This window comes from Xenopus laevis, chromosome 2L, assembly GCF_017654675.1.
Source record: "Xenopus laevis strain J_2021 chromosome 2L, Xenopus_laevis_v10.1, whole genome shotgun sequence".
Classification (NCBI taxonomy): Eukaryota; Metazoa; Chordata; class Amphibia; order Anura; family Pipidae; genus Xenopus; species Xenopus laevis.
The window spans coordinates 121,761,323-121,785,049 of NC_054373.1; the positions used below are offsets into that span (position 1 = coordinate 121,761,323).

Here is a 23,727-nt window from a genome sequence, read left to right on the forward strand (position 1 = left end):
TTAGCCACAAAAAGTAACTGCTACTAGTACAACTAGCAGCTGATTTTTTGGCTAAAAAATACCCCATAGACAATACTGAGAACTGCCTCTGCTAAAACAGTCTTAGCAAAGCCAATTATCACTATGGTCTATTGTGCAGCCTTGACTAGTAGCTCTGTCTTTACCATAAAACTCCCCATACACCGGCTGATATAAGCTGCTGACAGGCGAAGTCAGCAGCTTATTGGGCAGTGTATGTGGTCCTCCGGCAGGCTTCCCACGATCGATATCTGGCCAATAATGGGCCCGATTGGCCAAGTTTAAAAATCCTCTTGGATCGAGGACTCCATCAGTTTGTTTATGTGGTCCTCAGTCCAACTGCTCGTATTGCTGTCATTGTGATCCGATCATTGGGCCCAGGGTCGGATCAGCATCAAAGTGGGCGTATCGGGGAGAGATCGGCTTGGGCTCATATGGAGTGTTGGCTGTGCTGCTCTTAGCCTGCATTTTTTTAAAGATTTTTTTTTTGCTCTCCCTTACACACCTCAGTAAAACTGCACTGACAAGTACAACTTCCGCCTCCACTTGTCTACATGAAGCAGAGATTGACAGGGATCAGCCTGATCACGTGAAAGCTGACATTTTTGGCTCCACTTCGAGCAGAGGCAGAAGCTGTACTTGTCTGTAAGGGAGTGGATCCGATCGACTGCAAAAAAAAAATAAACACCCCAAAACAAACAAAAAACACAGGCTGAGACCAGCGGAGCAACTGGTCCACATACCCTCAGAGGGGTTATCAGGGCAAATTGCTTTAACCACTACACAAAAGCATGGTAAACACTAACTGTTGGTATTTGTAGGTGGGCACCACTTTGGTTAAGTTAGAGAGTTTTTCCTGTATGTCACTGCGATATCTGCCATGGGAAGCACTGACAGGTCATTAAGGACCACTGAGTGTCCATGAGAGCAGTGCTCCCTGTAATTACACCAATGTGTGACATGGCCCACAGCAAACTGTTGTCAGGGCCCCCTTACCTTATACCAAAGTTGCAGACAATTTTCAAAATCTCACGTGTGCATCACAAATCTAAAGCTGATGGAGATTTCAGGATCATACAGGAGAGCAAATAGACATTACATCTGTCTAGACTAAGCCCCTCTGCCACTGCATTCTGACCGCCTTTGGATAATAGAATCTCTTGTAATTCACCATTAGTGCTCTGTTTTATTACATTAGTTGTAAAGTAATCTTGAGGATACAAAATCATCATTTATACACTGAACAGTTTACAGAGCAAGCTAAAAGGCTGGAAAGTAAATGAGCTCAGAATGTTTTTTGTATGACCGGAGTCTCGTGATTCAGAGCATCCCTGACTGGCCACACTGCTAGAAACCATGTTTTAATCTATACAAAATATCTATATCAAATCCAGACACTCCATTTTCATTTTTATTGCATTTGCAGTTATATTTTCACTCTGCAAAGACATTTCTATACAATTTTTTAGAAATTATATCTACAATATTATGATTTCTTCTATAATAAGAAAAGAAAACTCAAAGCATGTTGTACAACACCCGGGAAGGTGCTTTCTGTGCATTCTAGTGTTGGCAGAGCACAGCCAGTCGTTCCCAAGAAGCTGCTTCAGTAATATCAGGTTTCAAAGAGTTTGTTAAAAGCAGTCCCAACTTCTGAAATCATGTCACTTGTGGTCATTGAACGTCCACATTTTTGGAAAGCTTGGTGGTTGCACTGTCGTGTGAGTGAGCATGCTCCAAAGGCTGCCACCAGAAAAGGATTTTGACTGAAAGAAGGGTTAAACAAAAAAAAAGTTAAAAACAGGCAGTGAATTTGTAAGGTAAGCAATTTTGTGTCATCCTTAAAGGAGCAGTGGAAACCAGAGAGCTGCAAAGCAGGAAGTAGTGTTCTGGCTATTATATTAGACATCCAGTCACTCCAGACTTTATACATTACATTTTTGCCTAACTAACTATATTAGAAACATTTTTATTTTGCACAGCCTGTTTACCCCCCTCCAAGTACTATTCTGCTGGCTTTCCAGCCATATTTCTTATGCACGTTGGACAGTTATCTAATTTTCATAGGGAGAACCTGAACAGTTATCCAATTTTTACAGGTAGGACCGGCTACAGCCTTGCTGGAAAGCACAGCCAGTGCTAATATTAATGTATCTGTACTGCAGGCAATGTGAGTTTTGGCTAGGAGATATAGCAGGAATGTTGTGCCACAGATCCACAATATCTTTGGTCTGAATCTGCTTTATATTAAGTGTATGCTAAGTGGAGGAAAGGAAAGGCTAAATAAGTAAGCTATATCAGAAATGTCTATATAAATACACCAGTAAACACTCAAAGTAATGCTGCTCTGAGTCCTCTGTCAAAATAAACACATTTCTTTCTTCCTATTGTGTACACATGGGCTTCTGTATCAGACTTCCTTCTTTCAGCTTAAACCTCCAGGGCTAGGGCTTGAGCATGCTCAGTTTGCTCCTCTCTCCTGTAATCTGAACCCAGACCTATGAGTGAGCAGGGAGAGATGTCATAGCAAGCTAATATGTTTACTCAGGTGTGGTAAAGCATTCTGCAGAATAAATAGTGATCTAGCATGCACTGTTGTGGCTAATGTTGTGGCTAATGTTGTGGCTAATTTTTAGGCAATAAACTGCTTTGGTAGCTTTCTTTCTTTAAGTCAAATCCAGCCAGTTAGGGTGGTGGCACACGTGAAGGTTTGGGGGAGATTAGTCACCCAGCAACAAATCTTCCCCTCTTCTGGCGACTAATCCCCCCAAATGCTTTCCTGTTGGCATTCGTATTCTTACCAGTGGGAAGGCATTTCAGGGCGATTACCGGTAATCGCTGAAGAAGAGAAGATGTCACTGGGCGACTAATCTGTCCGAATCTTCACGTGTTCCACCACCGTAACTCTGCTTATCTGACTAAATTCTGATCCAAATTCAGTGACCTTTTTGTGTTCATTCTGCAGCTGTGTTACTGCCTGATGTAGATCCTGCCTATATGGGATTTCTCTCTGAAATTCATGATGACAGGAGATAAGTTGGACGACAACAACAGATACCGGTTCTAGTAATGAGCTGATTTATCTACTACGGTCTGTAGAAAATAGGCTAGTCACATTTTAGTACAGGGTCCTTTTTTATTTAGAGAAAAAGGAAGCAGGGCTGACCGGCACTCGAACGGATCCACAGGATCAGAGATGTTCAGTTAAAAAATAATTTTATTGTTAGAAAAGTTAAAAATATAGCTGCATCTCCATCCACCCTACGCGTTTCACACCCCTGTAGGGCGCTTAGTCATAGGCTCCTTTTTTATTTAGCGGTCCAATTATCTGTGCCACTGCCTATGAAATTTGTTACATTAGTGTCCATTGAATCACTTTAATTAAGCAGGGCACAGGTGTATTGCTTTAACCTCTGTGTGCCACTCATTGGCAGAACTATCTTTTTATCTCTTGCACAGTGTACTGAATACAGGGTACAAATCAAAAGCATATCATCAAAGCTCAGTTCGTAAGCAGCCAGTTAGCAAACACTATGGAACAGTTTTGTACCCCTGAACCAGTAGTTCACATAAGCTGGCCCTGCATTCATTCCATGGGGCTTTTATTTCTGCATTATCAATTACTTACGCATTAATCTTCTCGTGTCCTGCCAGAAGTGCCCAGTGTAGCAGTACTCCTAATGAGCCAGCCAATAGGTCTCCTTGTCCTCCACAGCGCCGGCTGCTGCCCTCATGACTGCACACTAACACTAGAATGGAAAGAAGGAGGCCATTTAAAGGAAGTGCTGCACATGTTTTAGAGGCAGAATGAGAGAAGAGTCAATCACAACACTATGGTTGGAAATGCAAGGCTTGAAAGGGGAACCCATCATGAAAAAACATTTTTTTACTAGGTTATGAATTACCCCATTTGTAAATATAATGTATTGAAAGTCTGCAGCTGGGGCCATAGATTTGTAAAATGAGCACATAGTCTCTGGCGTGTCTCAGAAGCACATAATGCTACATTTTCTTCATTCACTCTCAAGGCAGATGGAATATCAATGTTCATCAGTAGAATTGCGAGTAACCAAACAGGTGGGGTTGAAAAACCAACTGTGTAAATCTTTTGAGTAAACTCTTCCTGATAACGATAGTTCCTCTTTTGGGTGAACTAACTATGATAAAAAATGCACTACACTGTAGTGGGAAGTTAAATCTATTTCAGAATTAGCTTGTGCTCAGCTTAAGAAAAAGCAATAAACTAACATTTTTTAATGCTGCAAGCAACATAATTGTGCCGTTTCAGCTGCTCAAATTCCAGTATGTACTAGTAATATACTAGTGAGACAGCATAGCCAAGCGGTTTGCAGTAGGAAAAAGGTAGTTTAAAGTAGCGATGCACCAAATCCAGGATTCCGTTTGGGATACGGCCTTTTTCAGCAGGTTATGACAATGGCCGTGGGTCGTCGGTTCTATGGGTCGCGGGTCTTCTCAATAACAATTTTTACTCCTTTTTTCTGATCACACCTACCTTCGATGATGTCACTTTCGGTTTATAATGACAGCAGTTTGCTCCATAATACCGTTTCCAGCTATTTGACCAGCTCGATTCCAATAGGTGGGACTTTTATAAACATTTACAGAATTATTAGCACAAACCTTTGTCTCCATCTGAAATAAGATCACGTTCTCCTTTCTGAATGATCGTTATATTTCCCATTGCTTGACTGAGTCTTAACACACTTCCATGCTGGTCACTGGTTTCCACAGGTTCTGAAAGCTAGGGAATTAGGCAGAAAGCAAGAAATATAAATCTCTCTGGTACAGTACCAAGTAATACGGGGAGGCCCATTTACTATTGGTCGAATATCAAGGGTTAATTAACCATCAATATTCGACCCTCGAAGTAAAATCCTTCGACTTTGAATATCGAAGTTGAAGGATTTACCGCAAATGCTTTGATTAGACGGAAAACGATTAAATCCTTCGAATCGAACGATTCGAAGGATTTTAATCCATCGATCGAAGGATTTTCTGTCGATCAAAAAAAGCTTAGAAAGCTTCCCCATAGGCTAACATTGGTGCTCAGTAGGTTTTAGGTGGCAAAGTAGGTGGTGGAAGTTTTTTTTAAAGAATGTCGAACAACTGACTGGGGGCAGCTGGGAAATTGACAATATGTCTAGCCCCATGTCAGATTTCAAAATTGAATGTAAAAAAATCTGTTTGCTCTTTTAAGAAATGGATTTCAGTGCAGAATTCTGCTGGAGTAGCACTATTAACTGATGCGTTTTGATAAAAACATGTTTTCCGATGACCGGATCCCTTTAACTTTTAGCATGTTATAGAATGGCTAATTCTAAGCAACTTTTCCATTGGCCTTCATTATTTTTTTTTTTTTTTTAAAAAATATGTTTTCTTCTTCTGACACTTTCCATTTTTCAAACAAGGGTCACTGACCCCATCTAAAAAAACAAATGCTCTGTAAGATTACACATTTATTGCTACTTTTCATGACTCCTCTTTCTATTCATATTAATTTCCTATTCATAACCCAGTCTCTTACTCAAATCAATGCATGTTTGCTAGGGTAATTTGTAGCCTAGCAAACAAATGGCTAACATTATAAACTGGAGAGCTGCTGAATAAAAAGTTAAATAACTAAAAACACAAAATAACAACAAATGAAAACCAATTACTGATTGCTCAGAATACCACTGCATCTGCATCATACTAAAAGTTAATTTAAAGGTGAACAATCCCTTTAATTTAAACATGGTCTACTAGTTTCAAATTGAAAACAAAGATCTGATTGGTTGATATGAGTAACTGCATTGGTGCTATTTAGTAAAGGTATCAAACATCTAAGTGAATGGTCAACATGACCAGGACTTCTAGCTTCAACTTCAACCTTAAAGTGGACCCGTCACCCAAACAAAATTATTCCAAATCCTATTTTATCATGTTAGTCAAGCAAAATGAACTTTAATTACACTGTGTAAATTATTTGAATATTGTTTCCATCAGTCTGGGAATTCAAAATTATAGCAACCAGGAAGGAGCCATTTTGTGGACACTGTTATTAAGGCATTCCTTACATAATCTCAGAATCTTGTTTGTGCACCAGGGGACAGGGACCCAATGCCCATCCCCATGCACTGGTTACACAATTAAATCGTTAAGAGAGCTGGGGGAATGTGGGGAGAGCGGTGACATCTAGGAAGTGCTGAATGGAAAGTGAAAGTAATTGCTTGCCCCGCCTCTATGCCTAGGCATAGAGGTGGGGTAGGCAATATTTGATTGACAGCTGATATTTTTAAATGAGTTTACAACAGCTATGAATGCTTTATTGAAAAAAAGAAATTGGATTTCAGGTTTAATTTAAAAAGGACTTTTATTATACAGATTTTCATGTCTGGGTGACGGGTCCACTTTAACAAGCATCTCATAGTCAACAATTTACTTGTGGTTTTCAAACTGCTATAAGGCATCTGTACAAACTGAGAAAATGAACATTGCTCACCAAAGCTTCATACAGCCGACTGAACTCCATAAAATTTGGGGTAAGAACAGCTCGCTGATAACCTTGAATAATTGCTGGTTGCTGAGCAATGAGCCAAAGTCCATCCTAAAACAGCAGGAGACATGAAATGATATTGTTACAGAGACATGTGAACCATATCATCACCCCCACACTCTGAAAAGTATACTTACTGCATCAATCACAATAGGAAGCCCTTTGGATTTAGCTTTCTCAATAATCCCCTACAAAAAAAATATTGCACATTGGCAAAGAGAAATAGACAGGGAATGAGACATGTTAAAGTGTTTCAGATTGATTCCCTGAACACAGTCATTCTCAAATTCAATATAAATAAATATAAGTATTAAAAAAAGGATCAAATTGCTGAATGGGAAACAGAACTTGAGGAAGATTTTTTTAAAAAATATATTTACTGTCTTGAGCTAATAACAGAACTTTGTTTCCGGTCTACTAGGGATGCACCGAATCCAGGATTCGGCCTTTTTCGAGTTCGGCCGAATCCTTCTGCCCGGCAAAACCGAATCTGAATTTGCATATGCAAATTAGGGGGGAAGGGAAATCTTGTGACTTTTTGCCACAAAACAAGGAAGTAAAAAAAGTTTTCCCCTTGACACCCCTAATTTGCATATGCAAATCAGGATTCGGTATTCAAAATAGTATCAGAAAATAAGCAACATTTTAAGTACAGAACAGACTTGCATAAAATCCTTAAATAATTACATGTGTATTTAAAGTAGGCTTTTGCTTTAACAATCAGGTCCATATTCTTCATGAACCTCAGTTGTCTTGGATTAAAAACCTACCTTAGCGTTATCCAGTATAGCATCTTCTCGACCCATTCCTGGTCCTATGACTAGTGTGTGTAGCCGTGGAAGCCATTTGTCTACCTCAGACACTGCATTGGGATGGTCACTGAAAACAAAACAATTGAAAATGCTGATTCAATTGCAGCCACGGTATCTATCAAGGCTAAACAGACATTATTTATAACATCAGATGGTTAAAAGATGAATAAATTAAACTATTGTAAAAACTTACAGAACTGGGTGAACAATCAGCTCCGGACTGTATGATTTTATCACAGTTGCTGCATCTTTGGTACAAAACACATGGGACAAATCTGCACCCTTGCATCCAATGATTATTTTCACGTATCCAAGGGCAAGAGAGAGAAACAATTGCATTAAAAATATCCCCTCATATAACTCTAGTATGCAAGGTGTGAGTGCTATGAAAGTGAAGGGAGACATAGAACTCTATTTAATGGACGTGTAGTAGGGATAGGATCAGACTGACACATTAGGAAACTTGTAGGAAGGTGAACATCCCTTGGACCGGTAAGAAGATGCCTTTTTTATGGGGTGCAAATATGACATAAATGTTGTATTGTGCACTGACATGAACTATAAGGACAACAGCAGACAGATGGAGCATTGGCTCAGCCTGTGTATTTTTTTTCAGGAGAGAAGCATATCTGCTCTGTCCAACCTCCATTGATTTGAATAAGATCCGCTTGTGTGCAGTCACACGCAGCATAGGTCGGCCCAAATATGTGAAAACAGGCATTTTCAGGCCAACCTCTTCTCAATACTGCACACAAGTAGATCTTATTCAAATCAATGAAGATGGGGCACAGAGCAGATCCGCTTTTCTCAGCCTGAAAAAACATATGCAAGCTGAGAGCAGCAAAGCCAACGCTCCGCCTGCCCTTGCCATAAAACACACTGATGTAATGGGCTGACTGGTTGTAAAACTTGTAGGTTTGCAAATTCCATATTAAAATAATATAGAGGAAAAATTGCTTGATTTTACCACAACTCTATTTGTGACCATGCTACAATTAGACATGGCATCTGGGGCACCTTGGTGCAGAGAACACAACTGCACACTCCTACAGCTGGAACGGAGTTTCTGGTTAAAGGAATTGTAACACTAAATTTTCAAATGAAAAATCCATTCTCCTATGCACCAATAATAGTTTTATCCTGGACAAAGATTATTTAAGTTATTATTTTAAATGCTTTACCAGGCTAAAACTGGTTCCGGTCTTCTACAGTAAGGTAAATGTGATCGATCCACTGCACACCTGTGGTTCACTTTCACTGTACTGGTGGGTGATGACCCTCCGTTGACTCGGCTGGGCCCCTTAGCAACAGCAAACGATTTCTGAATGGATCCGCACACACACAATTTTTTTGCAGACGGGGAGCTTACCCCTTTAATTATGCCACTAACAATATCAACGTTTCAGGGGGGGCCTTCATCAGGATACAGATTCATGTGCATAATCACCTTTAAACCTAACAGACCCCGCCTTCTTCACCCATAATTCCAACACAACAGCATTTAACCCAGTGTATGTTTCCATAAAGTGAGAAAGAAGAATAAGGACCGCACTAGCTCACCGTTTTCCCACGATTCAGGTGCTCAGTCTCACAGTGTCCCCACTGTGGAAGCAGCAAGGATACGAAGAAGCAGACGGCAGACGGCACTTCTGAAATGGGGTTTATTGGAGTAACTGCTGATGACACCTTACGCGTTTCGGGAGTTATCCCTTAATGGCTTACCTATGATTAAGGGATAACTCCCGAAACGCGTAAGGTGTCATCAGCAGTTACTCCAATAAACCCCATTTCAGAAGTGCCGTCTGCCGTCTGCTTCTTCGTATCCTTTATGTTTCCATAAAGTCCAGTTATACAATGGGTTAAATGTTGCACCCATGGAATTATGGGTGAAGAATGTTTGTGTGCGGATCCGTTCAAAAATCGCTTGCTGTTCTACAGTAAGGGCAATATTCACCTGTCATATATGAGGCTTCACATCCCCTCCTAGTCTGACTCCTGCAAAACCCGGAGGTTAACTGTTGCTGCTGTACAGAGGATTTTTCCATCCTGTCCTGTAATGTATGATTCCTCAGATTGATATATCTCTGTAAGTGCCATGAGCAGTAAAGGCAGCACACTGGTGAACCAAAAATTTTGGGACCACAGAAGACCCAGTAAAGTCAGAATGCTCTTCACTGCTCGCAGTTCTCACAGAAATAAATCAGACGGAATAAGTATTAATGCTCACAAGCCGCCCTCCCGGAACCTAAACTAAAGGAATTTAGAAGAAGACGGCAAACTACAAGGCAGCAATAAAATCCTCTGTACAGCACCAAAAAATGTCTTCTGGTTTTGCAGGAGTCAAACTAAGAGATGTGGAGTGTCACATGTTGAATTTTGTACAGTGTATGTCGCCCTGTCGCCTTATCGAAGAAGACCTGAAGCAGAGTTTTAATTTTAGCATGGGATTTTCAATAGTCATTAACAATTATAAACCTTGTCTGGGATAGAACTATTATTGGATCAGGGTTGAATGGGATTTTTCACTTAAAAATGTTTAGTGTTACAGTTCCTTTAACAAAAATGGAATAATCGTACAATTACTTATAATCCATGGGGTAATCACACAATAACATACATACACACAGACAGAAGGAAAAATCTATTTTATGGATTTCATGAACAGAAATGGTAGATGTTACATGCCAACACTACCCTGAAAAGACTCACCACTTTAAGGGCTGTAATGGCTGCAAAGTATGGAGCCCCAGTATACCTGAAAAGCATACACAAAAACGAATCAAGCCACATTGAGAGCAGTGCTGTAATGTATACCTGTATCTATAAAATCTTAACATCATACATTCAAAAGATAAATGGAACAGTCAAACTACATGAGAACTGTGGTCAATTTAAAGTACAAGGCCTGCTGTGGGATGCCTGCCTGTTCTGATGGCAAAAATTCAAGACTACTGACCCTAAATAGAGGCAGGAGATTTTGTGGAAACTAATACCACAAATGGGCATTATTTTTAAAAACTTTTTTTCAACCTAAATGTTACTTTAATTATGTAATAAATGGTAAACATCAGATCATAAGCATAATGAGCGTGCCAGGAGAACTGTTCACTATGTGCATGCATGCCACAACAATTTTGGGAGACAGGTGCCCTTAAATACAAGGTACAGTTTTATTACTACAGAGATAAAGGAAATCATTCAAAAAAGATACGAATTATGTGCTTAAAATAGGACACCGTGAGAACTGGCACTTACGTAATTCAGAGTTGTCTGCATAATGATAAACATAACAGACCTCATACATGTACTTGCGGTGGTTAACTTTTAGTATACTACAGAATGTCCTATTCCTAACAACTTTGCAATTGGTTTTCATTATTTTGAATATTTCAAATTACCTTCCACTTTTATATCTTTCAAATGAGGGTCACGAGCCCAGACAGCTGAAAACGATTGCTCTGTGAGATTACAGTTTTATTATTATGATTACGTTTTATTACTTATCTTTCTGATCAGTCCCTCTCCTATTCATAGTCCAGTCTCTCAGTTACGCCACTGCCTGGTTGATAAGGTAAAGAAGACCCTAGCAACCAGATAGCTGCTAAATTACAAACTAGAGAGCTACTGAGCAAAAAAAAAAACCTAAATAACCGAAAAGCAAAAAAAATAAATAAATGAAAACCAACTGCAAATTGTCTCAGAAAACACCATAGCAAAAATGTATTTAAAGGAGAAGGAAAGCTAACAAGTTTATTGCCAATAGATTAGCCACAACAGTGCAAGTTAGAATGGCATTTTTAATTCTTTTCCATACCCGAGTAAACTGCTCTAGACACTGCCTCTGTTTGTTTAGGATAGCAGCTGCCATATTAACTTGCTGTGACATCACTTCTTGCCCGAGTCTCTCCCTGCTCACTCATAGCTCTGGGCTCAGATTACAGCAGGGAGGGGAGGAGGGAGGGAGGAGGAGTGGGAGAGGAGCAAACTGAGCATGCTCAAGCCTGTGCCCTGGAGGTTTAAGCTGAAAACAGGAAGTCTGATACAGAAGCCCATGTGTACACAATAGAAGGAAAGAAATGCTGTGTTTCTTTTAAACAGAGGACTCATTACTTTGAGGATTTACTGGTGTATTTATATAGGCCTTTCTGATAAAGCTTACTTGGTTTTAGAATTCCCTTCTCCTTTAAAGGTGAACACCCTCTTTAATATTGAAATCCTCAGTGATCCTGCTCAGCACAAACCAGAACTCTGTATTATACAGAACATTGTGTAGTTCTGTACAGAGTTTAGAAGACCAAGAGCCATGCAAAAATATTATATCAAGTAGATTATTCAAACAAAGGCAACAGAAAGAAACATGACTTACTCTTTGCAGCCTCCAATGATGCCTATCTTCCCATCCTGTCCTTTGTGTTTTTTGGAGGTCAGTGGAGGGATGACATTCCGTACCAGCTGGAATATATTGTCCATGTCCTTTGCAGGGCGTGTGGGTCGTAGAGAGAAGGGCCTCTCTAGAACTTAAGAAGAAATTCACATATATCTGCTCCATTAATCCACTGCAGCCTCTTAGCCCTAAATCAGTTCTAAGCTACAAAACTAAAAAGTACATGTATATATATATTACATATGCAAATATATTATACACACAGAAAAAAAAAAAAAGATCCTCTGTACTCATCCTTTAACATATAAGAGTGTCAGTATACCCCCTTGTTCAACAGAGGTTCAATGAACAGGACCTGTGCTAAACTTACAGTTTTCCTATTGGTTTAATCATGAAAAACCTATGTTTTTTGTGTTTACATGAATTAAAAGGGAGGTTCACCTTTATTCTAACTTCCAATATGTTATAGAATAGCCAATTCAAAGCAACGTTTCAACTGGTTTTCATTATCTTTTAAAGTTTAATTATTTGCCATTCAAAAGGGGGTTACTGACCCCATCTAAAAACAAATGCTCTGTAAGGCCACAAATTTATTGTTATTGCTACTTTTTATTACTTATCTTTCAATTATTCAACTAATCAGCATGGTTGCTAGGTTAATTTGGACCCTAATTTGGACCCTAGCAACCAGACTGTTGAAATTGCAAGTTGGGGAGCTGCTGAATAAAAAGCTAAATAACCCCAAACAAAATCAATTGCAAATTGTCTCAGAATATCACCCCCTACATCATACTAAGTTATTTCAAAGGTGAACAACCCCCTTACACAGGGTAAACAGGAAAAGTGAAGCTACTCCATGTTTGATTACCGATATACAACCCCTCCCATGTCAGTGTTTTGTTGGCATAAGTCCATTATGCAGAGAATATCTTTGTGCTGGTAATCTATGTATCTACCTATAAGAACCTAGCAGGGAACATAAATGTCATTGTTTGCCCTGCTCAGAAGTAAAAAAACAGATTTTTCATGATTATACCAGCCACAATATATCCAGCAGAAACATTGTTCACCTCGCTCCTGTTGAACAAGGGGTATACTGACCCTTTAAAAAACACAATTGTTTATTTTTTTGTGGAGAAAATACCCTCCCCTTTGGGGATTGTTTGTCCATATATTGCAATAGATTTAAGCTGGCCAACTGTGTCAAAGTCATCCCTTGTCTGGTCAGCCCTACACTCACTTTCACCTGATTCGGTAAGACCAATTCATGTATTTTTACCAACAACTTGCCTTTCCAAGGCTTAATGGTCCAAATTGTCGACCCCTTTATTGGGCACCATGGGGATCACCTGACCTAAGAATAATATAAGAGCTACACAATGAGGTGGCCACTGCTCATGTATAAATCAATATCAAATGGGAAAGTTGTGCTCACCTTAAAATTGTAATTATATGACAAAACACTGCTGCAGTTAAAGTATTCCCTCTCATCTAACAGCTATTTTTAGTTCAATAAACACTGAGCCTCCGGATGTAATGGTACTGCGCACTGGATAATTATATGTTATCACATATCATTCATTAGCCACAAACATTTCTCATGGACATCCTCCAGGGAGGTCAACGACTGCTTTCTTTTCACAAAACATCATCCCTATCTAAAACAGTCCTACAATCTATGTTACCAATAGATTTTGAAGTTCCACAGAATATGAACACACAACATAACATGTACCTTGAGGGTGCTGAGCTGAGGGGGTTATTTATCAAAGGTTGGATTCTAGAGCTTTGTGAGCTTTTTTTTAGAACTTGAATGAATGCACAACTTGAATGGTTTCTAATTTAAGAAAAAACTTGAATGTAAAAAAACTCAAATCATTGTAGTCGGGGTGAAAAACTCGAATACTCAAATGGAGTTTTCCATGGGAAAAAGCACAAATTGCTCCAGTTTTTGAGTTAAATCCACCAAAAAAAAAACCTCATCTTGAAGGCTATTAACATCTTACAAAGGCTCAAGGGACATCTGCTATTGACTTCTACATGACCTTGACAGGTTCTATATAGAGTATATTCGGATTCAAGCTATTTCCAGCTTCAGGGTATAATAAATCTTGAAAAACTCATGTGACTCATGGAACTGCACCATTCCGTAGTATCAGGGCATTACTCAGAAGCAGATTTTGGACAAAATGTACTCAATGTGTCAATCTAAAATTTACCCTAAAATACACAGCCATGCCCATATGACCATATGTTATATGTAGCAATTTCTCAAAGATTTGTATTCAGCCAAAATGAATTTGAACCCTTAAAAATCACTGTGCATTCGGTGCGCACATCCATTTTTGATCATGCACCCCATTAAAGTCAGTTTGAGTAAGGAAATTATATATATATATATATATATATATATATATATATATACACACTATGCAACAAATCCACTATTTTCAGATTTTGTTACTATGTTTATGTTAGTATGCATATATATATATATATATACACACACACACACACACACACACACACACAGTGTATAAATACATATATATTAACTAAATCCGAAAATTGTGGATGTTGCATTTAATGCAATATAATGTCTTCATTAAAAATAGCCAAAAATGTTGTGCACATACACTATGTTGAACACAAGCTCAATGAATTACCACTAATTAAAGTCTACAGTAGACATACAATTAGAAAAATGTTGACAAAGGAAGGTGTCTACAATGAGGTTGGGTAGTGGTAGAGTTGGAAAACCTGCATAATCATACATGAGACAGCACATACTACCACCGGAAGTTTGGATGAGGAAACCTATAGTATTTTTTTGAAGAGAAGCACCCTAGCGAACCCTCTGCCACCTACACTGGTAAGGAGGTCCCTGTGCAGATGGCCATGCTGGGTGCCGTGGTTTGTTCATTATGTGCATGCGTGTGACATAAGATTGGGGGGGGGATGCATGGAACATTCATACGTCAACACACAGAATAATGCATGAGTGGCGAGTCACATCAGCACTATACTGTACACCAATGTTAGGGACTCATTTGCTATAAACACTTTTCAGCGCTATCCAAGCCAAGCACTAACAGAATTGCAACATTTTGTCACTTCCCTTAAAGGATGACAATAAATTCAGTGTTATACCTATTGGGGGCGAGAAAGTAGAAGGATTTAAATGCAGTGAATCAGGATGGTTTCTCAAGTTTGCTTTGTGTGAGGGGCTGGAATGGCTCGGCGCAGTCATTTGGGAAGTGGAAGATAAGCCATTGAGCATTTGTCCCAACATCTGTAACATCTGCATCTCACGTGTGTGCTCTGCTTCCCTGCACTTCTCCTCTATGTGCAGCCGCTGCTCTTTATACTTGTAGAACTTCTCCTCGGCATCCACACTCTGCTGCAGGAAGCACTCCATCATCTTGTCCAGTGTGAGGGTACAGTGGTGCTTCTTGGACTTTGTAAGATGGGGTACTTGAGGCTGGCTTGTCTTGCTATGCAGGTTTTTATAGCCTAAAGTTAAGGCAAATAAAAAATACTATTTGCAGTAAAGCAAATGATTTTGCTTCTTTGACACATCCAAAAATCATACCAAAAAATATAAGTGAGGATAAAGACTCACATTGGGTATACAAACCCTCACTTCTTGTTGTACACAGACAGATCAGAATGATGAGAGTAGCACAGACAGTCACAACTAGCACCTGGAAATGCAAATGAGCAAGTTTCCAAGTAAGAATTGCTTCTGTGTGGCATCCTTGCATCTTCTGCCTAAAAACGTCATGTCCTGTAAACAAAATGCCTTTTCTCCATGAGAACACTTTGGTATATGGGCTACAAAGCAATTCAGATTATTCCCTATTTTCCGCACTGAAAATATGGAATCAGAATGCTGGCAATTCACCATGTGCTGCAGCCCTAAAGTAAATAGCACACAGATCTATTGTCAGATTATCTAAGCAATCATAACACAAATGTCAACCCAAATAATATATGTTTTGCCTAATAAAAGAAAACACAATTCTAAGTATATTTACAATATACATGCATTAAAAACTTTCTATAGTTTTTAATAGGGATGCACCGAATCCAGGATTCGGTTAGGGATTTGGCCTTTTTCAGCAGGATTCAGATTAAATTAAGGGTGGGGAGGGAAATCGCGTGAATTTTTGTCGCAAAACAAGGAAGTAAAAAATGTTTTCCCCTTCCCACACCTTATTTGCATATGCAATATTTGGTTCGGTATTCGTATTTCGCAAAAGATTTGGGGGTTCAGCCGTGGACTCGGTGCATCCCTAGTTTTTAAGTTATTTGTATATGTATTACTATTAACAGCAGTGTTTGTCTGTTTCTGGTGGCTCAGACTGTTGATACAGTGTAAGAGAAGGCAATTGATTAATTGCCTTCTCTTACATTGCTGGGGAATGAATACTTTTGCACCACTGTTTAAAAAGTATCAGCCTGTTAACAAATGCTGCTTTCAATAGCAATTGTTTTTATAAATAACTTTAAAATGACTGAACATTTTTAGAACATGACTATAGGAAAGTTGCTTGGAATTAGGTTTTCTTTTATGAGGCAGGTAATACCTGTGGATAAACAGTACGCAATCCTGTGTGTCTTCGGCCTAATAGAAAGGAGACAGAGGTATTCCCTTACTAGACTGATAAGCAGACAGTTATAGGAGACATAGGCAGCGGGAATTCACCTAAGCCACAAATCCCCAACTTTCTACCTGTGAGCTTTTCTGCCCCACAGGTCAGAATACAAGTGCATGTAGCCCTAGGGAATACATAAAAGTAGACCAGACGGTATAGGCTGTGGGATGAATCCAATATACTATAGTCAGATAATATAAAGTATGGGACAATAGGTGCAGATTGGTAGAAGAATGTTGCAATTGTAGGGCACAGAGGACTGTACAAAAGAGAGCAGCACTTGCTGGAATCAGTCCAAACACACACATGTCCCTGGGTATTGGGATGGCACAGGACTAGACAGTGTATCAGTGGCTATTCACAGGCATTACCGTTGTTGGGTGACAGTGGGATAGCGAAGCTGCATCCATCCTCCACTTTGATTGGCTGTTGTGTGTAACAGGAAGATCCCTCTCCGCAATCCTCCGTGAAGTTGTCCTGGGGCGACTCAGGTCCCCCCGAGCCTGCCTCCTCCTCCTCCTCCTCCTCCTCCTCAAAGTCCTCCTCCCTTAGCTCCCGGGAACAGTCCTCTGGGCAGGTGGCGTCTGTCTGGGGCAGATGGAGCCCGTGCAGAGCGGGCAGAGTCCCACATAAAGCTGCTGCTAGATCCCCGCTGGTGGGCGGGGCGTGCCGGGCGCGGAGGATGCGATCCATGTCGTCATAGTAGCGACAGATCTTGCGCGCTTGTCCGTTCTTCCGGAGACCCTCCCTGGCCTGGTAGTACTGGCGCTTCAGACCCTTGATCCGAATCCGACATTGCTCAGGGGTGCGCTCAAAGCCCAGCTCTCCCAGGCGCCCCGCCACGTCCCGGTACACATGACTATTACGGAAATTTCCGTCGAGCGCCGATTGTACGTCAGCCTTCCCCCAAATGTCCAACAAGGCGCGGGTCTCGACGTCTGACCATAGGAAGCCCCGGGTGCTGTTGATCAGTCTGCGCATACACACGGACATGCCTGCACTCAGCTGTCACTCACTCGCATCCCACTCGCACAAGTGAGAGCAGCATCCCCCGGACTCACGCATGGCTGCACTAGCTCTAGTCAAGGGGATCCGGCCACTGCGCTACGTCACGGCCCACACGCTCCTCCATATGCTTTGAGCTCTGCTGACTCCAGCCAATAACGCTTCCCTGTCACACACACTCAGTGTTGTACAACTCCTCTTGTCCATCAGTACAGCCAACAGCTCTATCCACCTGCTACACACAAGGCCTGCAGTACAACTCCAACTCTCACCCTTCCACTGTAATTCAGCTACAGCTTGGCCAGGCCTGCCTTTCACATACACACACAATGCAGTATAGATAGATTCTTTTAATTTCTACCAGTGCTGCACAAAAAAAACAAAGAACATAAATAACAATATATACACTATTACATTCAATAGACAAGAGGATGGCGGCCCCTGCCCCTTAGAGCTTATAATCTAAGAAACACCGGTTCATTCCAGTAATGTCAGCATTCATTTATGGAGACTGACAAACAGCAGTAATATACGAACAGGAGGACGGCACTTCGGTAAAAAACAGGTTTTTATTGTAGAGTACTGCAAGGGTACATAGGCCTTACGCATTTCGGGAACACCTTCCCTTAATCATAGGCAACAGCAATACTAACACAAGAGGACACCTGATGAGAACTCAATGCTGCAAACTTGTCTGGCTTCTTTAGGTTTCTTTTAATGACTTTGGTTACTGGGGGTGCCTTACAAATTGGCACCTAGTATTTATTACATCACTTTTCCTGTAAAAATGACAAATCGATACGGATACGTTCCTATAAAAATCATAGGAACATGTCAGTATAAAGTATGTGCTGCACCTGCAATATTTTCCCTCAAAGCCGCCCCCAGCCCCTACACCTGCACTGACCCGACCCTCTGACACTGTCGAAAGACCTTCTGTGCAGTTTCAGTGATGCTGGGCAGGGGCAGCGCGATCGTTTCATAGGCTGATTACAAATCAAAACAGGATTTCAGTCTCCATAAATACTACATCTAAAACGAGGTAATGTAGAAGTCAATGGCAGAGGTCCCTTTAAAGGACCAGTAACATAAAAAAAATGTTTTAAAAAAAATCAGTTTGTACACAACAAAAAAAAAACAAAACACCAAGACACATTTAACTTTAAAATCGCAAAGTCTTTATTAAGAAATAACTTACCGATACTCCGCGACGATCCATCGTGCGGCACTCAATTTCTCCTCTCTGCCTTTTATAGGAGATAGCTAGGGAAGAGAAATTAGGCGCCGCACGATGGATAGTCATGCTGTCGCCTTTCCTGAAGAGGAGTGGTTATTTTTAAATACAGACTTTTCGAATTTAAAATTAAATGTATATTGGTGTTTTTTTTCACTGTGTATATTGGTGTTTTTTTTTTTACAAAATAGTTTTTATGAGGTCCCAGCTTTCCCACTAGAGCTCCTGAGCTAAGGGTAAGTGCACAATGGTCTTACTACTCAGTCACACTGGTTGCTGAGGGACTTGATTTTAAATGCACTACAAACTTATAATACTCACAAACAGTGTAGGACTCGCATACAATGAGGGGCCTTGACGTGGCACATGAGCTTACATATTTTGGCCAAAGTGTGGTACGAACACCTCATTTTTGTGCTTATTTTTTAAAGGCAAACCGAGCGCTGGTAAATTTTCTCTTTGTGTACAAATATTGGCTTTTTATCGTTTTTGGCAGCTGGTCAACTCCAGTATGTGGGTTAGACCGAGCGCTGGTACAATGGTGTTTAAGGCAGCTGGTCAACGTCACATCGTGAGTTAGATCAAGCGCTGGCGATTTCTTTCTGTGCCCTCAGTCATGTGACTTGTGCTCTGATAATATTCAGTCACTCTTTACTACTGCAAGTTGTAGTGATATTAGTCCCCCCGCCCATTCCCTATAGAAGTCTATCAAAAGAGCAAAGGTAACAGGAGAACAGCTCCTTGACACGTGCATTGCTACGTGCAGATATGAGAATCAATATTAAAAATCCAAGTCCCACCGTGACTCCTCCGGTTACAATGAGTAGGAAAAACAATAGGTTATCTCAAATCAGTTCTATTAAGAAATGCTGGCTCTTTCTGAAAGCACAGGATCAGGCAAAATGACCTGAGATTGTTTTACAGCTAAAAAAATACATTTGTTGGTTCTCAAATAAAATTGTATATGGTAGAGTGAATTATTTGTTATATAAAAGCAGAAAGTTTCATTGCATTCTCAGACAGGCACATTATTAATCCAACTCTAAAACAACTGGAGTGAAAGTCAGGGACCCAGATAGTCTGAATGCCTGTACTACAACTTCCAGCAACCCAGTTCAGACCAACCACGATAATTTCAATAGTACCAATTTTAACCCACACCATCATTTAAAATATAAGTTTTAATAAAGCCATTTAAAATCGAACACACCAAACGTGAATGTATTGCCACAAACCACTGCGTTTAATAGCGCAGTGCTGGACCATGTCCATAAAACCACAAACTAGAAACTGCACAGGTGGACGTGTGGTGATACTATAAGCTATGCTTCCGCATAACCAGAAAATTCAAGCATTTACTTAGATCAAATACTAAAACCGTTTGTAAATAGCCTCCCTTCCTTTGTACAGGACACCACAGACATTTAGATGGAATCACATTAGAGGCTAATCAATATCTGGCTTGCTTAGATGTAGAGTCCCTGTACACAAGCATTTTACATACGGTTGGCCTAGAATCTGTTAAGGAAACCCTCAAACAAAGAGGACAACAGTATTCAAGTCATAATGACTTGAATACTGTTGGAGTACATCTTAACCCACAATTACTTTACTTTTAATAATAAATATTACCATCAAATACGAGGCACTGCCATGGGAAGTCCATATGCAAATATTTTCCTTGATTGGTGGGAACGGAATTTTGTGTTTGGAGAACATTTGACAGATTTTACACAATTTATATCATTATGGCTTTGTTACATAGATGATATAGTATTAATTTGGTCAGGAGCAAGTGAACAATTCTTAACATTTGTGGACAAGCTAAATACTTATGACATTAACTTGGAAGTGACTGCACAACTCCATAAAGAAGAGGTTAATTTTCTAGACATCAGAATTTTCAGGGACCAACAAGGAAATCTGTTCACATCTCTCTACAGAAAAGAAACTGCAACTAATAACCTTTTACACGCTAGAAGCCAGCACCCCACTAATACCATTAGGGGAATCCTGGTGGGGCAGTATTTACGAGTCAGGAGAATTTGTAGTACCCAGGAGGAGTTCAAAATAGTGGCGAGAAAACTGTATGTACGCTTTAAAGAGAGAGGGTATAGTCAACTCAAAAGGCATATAAAAGAGCGCTAAATGTGGACAATCTCTGTTAGCAACAAGAAAAAATATGGGACGGGAGACCAGAGAACATTCACAAACATTCAGTCTCATTGGAGATTACAGTGCCGAACACAATACGATCACCCAAATAGTCAAAAAACACTGGCATATATTACAGCAGGATAAACAGCTGAAAGAAGTCATAGGTGAGAATCCGTTGATTACTTATAGACGAAGCAAAAATCTGCGAGATAAATTGACCCACAGCCATTACACAGGCTCTACGAAGTCAACATGGTTAACATCTAAAAGAACAGGGTGTTATAAATGTGGGGACTGCATGGCATGCCCACTCGTGGAAAGGACACCCACCATCATATTAACAAGGGACAATGCAGAATACAAATTAAAAAGCTACATGAATTGCAAAAGTATGTGTGTAGTATATGTAATGCATTGTTTATGTGGGAAACAATATGTGGGCAAGACATTGCTAGAATTTGTAGGAGAATTCTCGAACATGTGGGGGATGTAAAGCATAAACGCAATACATCCATATCAGTTCATATCAATGAATGTCATAATGGTAACATCAAAGCAATGCGGTTTATAGCTGTGGAACAACTAAAACAAACCACAAGGGTGGGTGATGTAAACAAAAAATTCTTGCAAGCAGAGGCCAGATGGATTTATACTATGAATAGTAAATCCCCTAATGGCCTCATGAAGGATTCACTTTCTCTCCATTCCTCTAATAAATAGATAAATATTAACAGTAAAAATATGTAGAAATAAGTATAGAAAAAGACTGTGAACGTTTGGAATGAGTAACTAAAGTTAAGATTAGAAGCACGAGACTACAAACTGATACTAAAGTTAAATAGAAACAGTACACACAATAAGTAGCCAAATAGTAGCAATCCTTTCACGAATGAATTGGACACATAGTTTTGGGCATGTAAAGAATGGCCAGTCATGCGCAGTTCAGTAGAAGCCAAGCTGGACCGCATAATGTAGCTTTTTTCCAGAAGTGACGCAAAGGAGCAGATCAGCTGCGAGCGACGATACTGGACTCAGCTATTGAAACCGGAAAGCCATGACTGACGCCACCAATGCCCCTGAAGAAGCTGCTGAGGCGGCGAAACGCGTAGGGCAGCATAGGTGGACGGTGGTGAAATTAGCTCCAACCGCTCCCAACGTAGGTAGGCAGGTACGCCGCACGGAAATGGAAAGGAGGGGGGCTGCCTAACATGGGGTTAAACTTAACTGATTTAAAGGGCTCACAGTAATCAATGGCTATGCGGAAGCATAGCTTATAGTATCACCACACATCCACCTGTGCAGTTTTTAGTTTGTGGTTTTATGGACATGGTCCAGCACTGCGCTATTAAACGCAGTGGCTTTGTGGGTTGTGGCAATATGTTCACGTTTGGTGTGTTCTATTTTAAATGGCTTTATTAAAACTTATTTTAAGTGATGGTGTGGGTTAAAATTGCTACTATTGAAATTATCGTGGTTGGTCTGAACTGGGTTGCTGGGAGTTGTAGTACAGGCATTCAGACTATCTGGGTCCCTGACATTCACTCCAGTTGTTTAAGAGTTTGATATATTGTATACATCCTTGCAGAGCAGCCAGGCAGAATACATGGTTACAACTTGGACACCTTTTTATATGACTACATTATTAATCCAACAAGCTGCCCTACTAGATTCATTCTGGTTGATCAGGGTAGTTAGGGCCATACATTGATTATAAAGCCAATAATTGTAGCACTGCAGTTTAACTCCATTATAGTCTCAGCAGTGTATAATAATAACTATGAACGAGACTAACGTGTTTACTGGGGGAAGTGTTTTTTACACCAGCCTCGAACGAGCACAAGTCACGTTAATAGTGCGAAATGGCAGCAGAGCATTCTCGGTCTCCTTGTAGTTTACAGATTGGACATACTGCCCATAAAGTCATGCTAGTGATTGTACAGACAGAGGGGCCGCTGGTTCTACTGTCGAGTGAAGAAGGTACCTGCTTCCTGAAGGCAGAACAACAGAAATGCAGCGAGAACCCCCGCAGAAGCTGCCGCCGCCCAGGCAGCCATGGAACTACACACCACCATGCTAGGGCTGTCCCGCTTACCTAGAGCCAAACACCGGGCACCGATCATGTGGGCCACTTCCGGGGAGGAGGCACGCTGTCACAGATCGACTGATTGATTGCGACAGTAGCCAATCATTTTACTTAAGCGCAGGGGGACGGTCTGCAAAATGTCTTATGAACGCTTCCGTCATAACAGATGTGCTGTATAAGCCCTCCCCTACAGTACAACTCCCATCTCAGCCCTCCTCCTTTTATGCCTTCTCCTCCAGTCTACCTTCCGAATGAAGTGTCAGTCCTACTTTGTCCTTCTTTTTGTATCTAATATGAATCTTCCTCCATCACATATGAACTGTATTCTGTCAGACACTGCAGCAGTAGCTTCCATCATGTGTCAGCCAATGGATATCCGCAGAGGGTGGGCACATGTACATAAGCCAATCACGAATGAGGAGGGGCAGGGTTCATATTTGTTGCCATTATGGAAGGGTAGCGGCTAGTTCCTATCCTTGGAAAGGACCTGACGTCACGGTAATATGATCTTATCATGTGACCGCTCCAATGCGGATTACCTATGAGTAAGCGGCAAATTCAAGCATGGGAAAGCGGTAATGGGTTCTAGTGGCGACTGCGGACTCTTCACAGCACCTGCAACTTAATCCCCGGGGTTTGCTACAGGTTGTAACCTCTACCTTAGGTTTTTGGGTAGTTCATTCTGTCGCTGAATGTTTGTAGGGGGTAAGGGGGTAGTCACTGCCTCCGAATTTCTGTGGGTAAGGGGGGATGAAGCTGACATAAAGCTGTCATTCGCGCTCAGTATCCATGGAGAGACTGTCAGCTTGTGATCCAGAGT

The 23,727-nt window shown here is 40.6% G+C and overlaps 1 protein-coding gene across 6 annotated transcripts; it reads right to left on the minus strand.

Moving 5' to 3' along the window:
* Window positions 1-1,416: 1,416 nt before the first annotated feature.
* Window positions 1,417-23,253, minus strand: naxd.L (NAD(P)HX dehydratase L homeolog). 6 transcript variants are annotated; one of them, XM_018247200.2, is made up of 11 exons: window positions 22,917-23,131; window positions 14,921-15,283; window positions 11,753-11,903; window positions 10,096-10,141; window positions 7,580-7,668; window positions 7,345-7,453; window positions 6,712-6,762; window positions 6,521-6,625; window positions 4,660-4,780; window positions 3,647-3,767; window positions 1,417-1,784 (listed from the first exon to the last, which is right to left on the minus strand). In XM_018247200.2, exons 1-11 carry the CDS (start codon window positions 22,942-22,944, stop codon window positions 1,634-1,636), a joined length of 1,335 nt encoding a protein of 444 aa, XP_018102689.1. In that variant the 5' UTR covers window positions 22,945-23,131; the 3' UTR covers window positions 1,417-1,633. The 6 variants fall into 6 exon arrangements, with proteins under 6 accessions (XP_018102689.1, XP_018102688.1, XP_041438331.1 ...); XM_018247199.2 differs by lacking the exon at window positions 22,917-23,131 and adding an exon at window positions 16,800-17,682; XM_041582397.1 differs by lacking the exon at window positions 22,917-23,131 and adding an exon at window positions 15,393-15,712.
* Window positions 23,254-23,727: the final 474 nt, after the last annotated feature.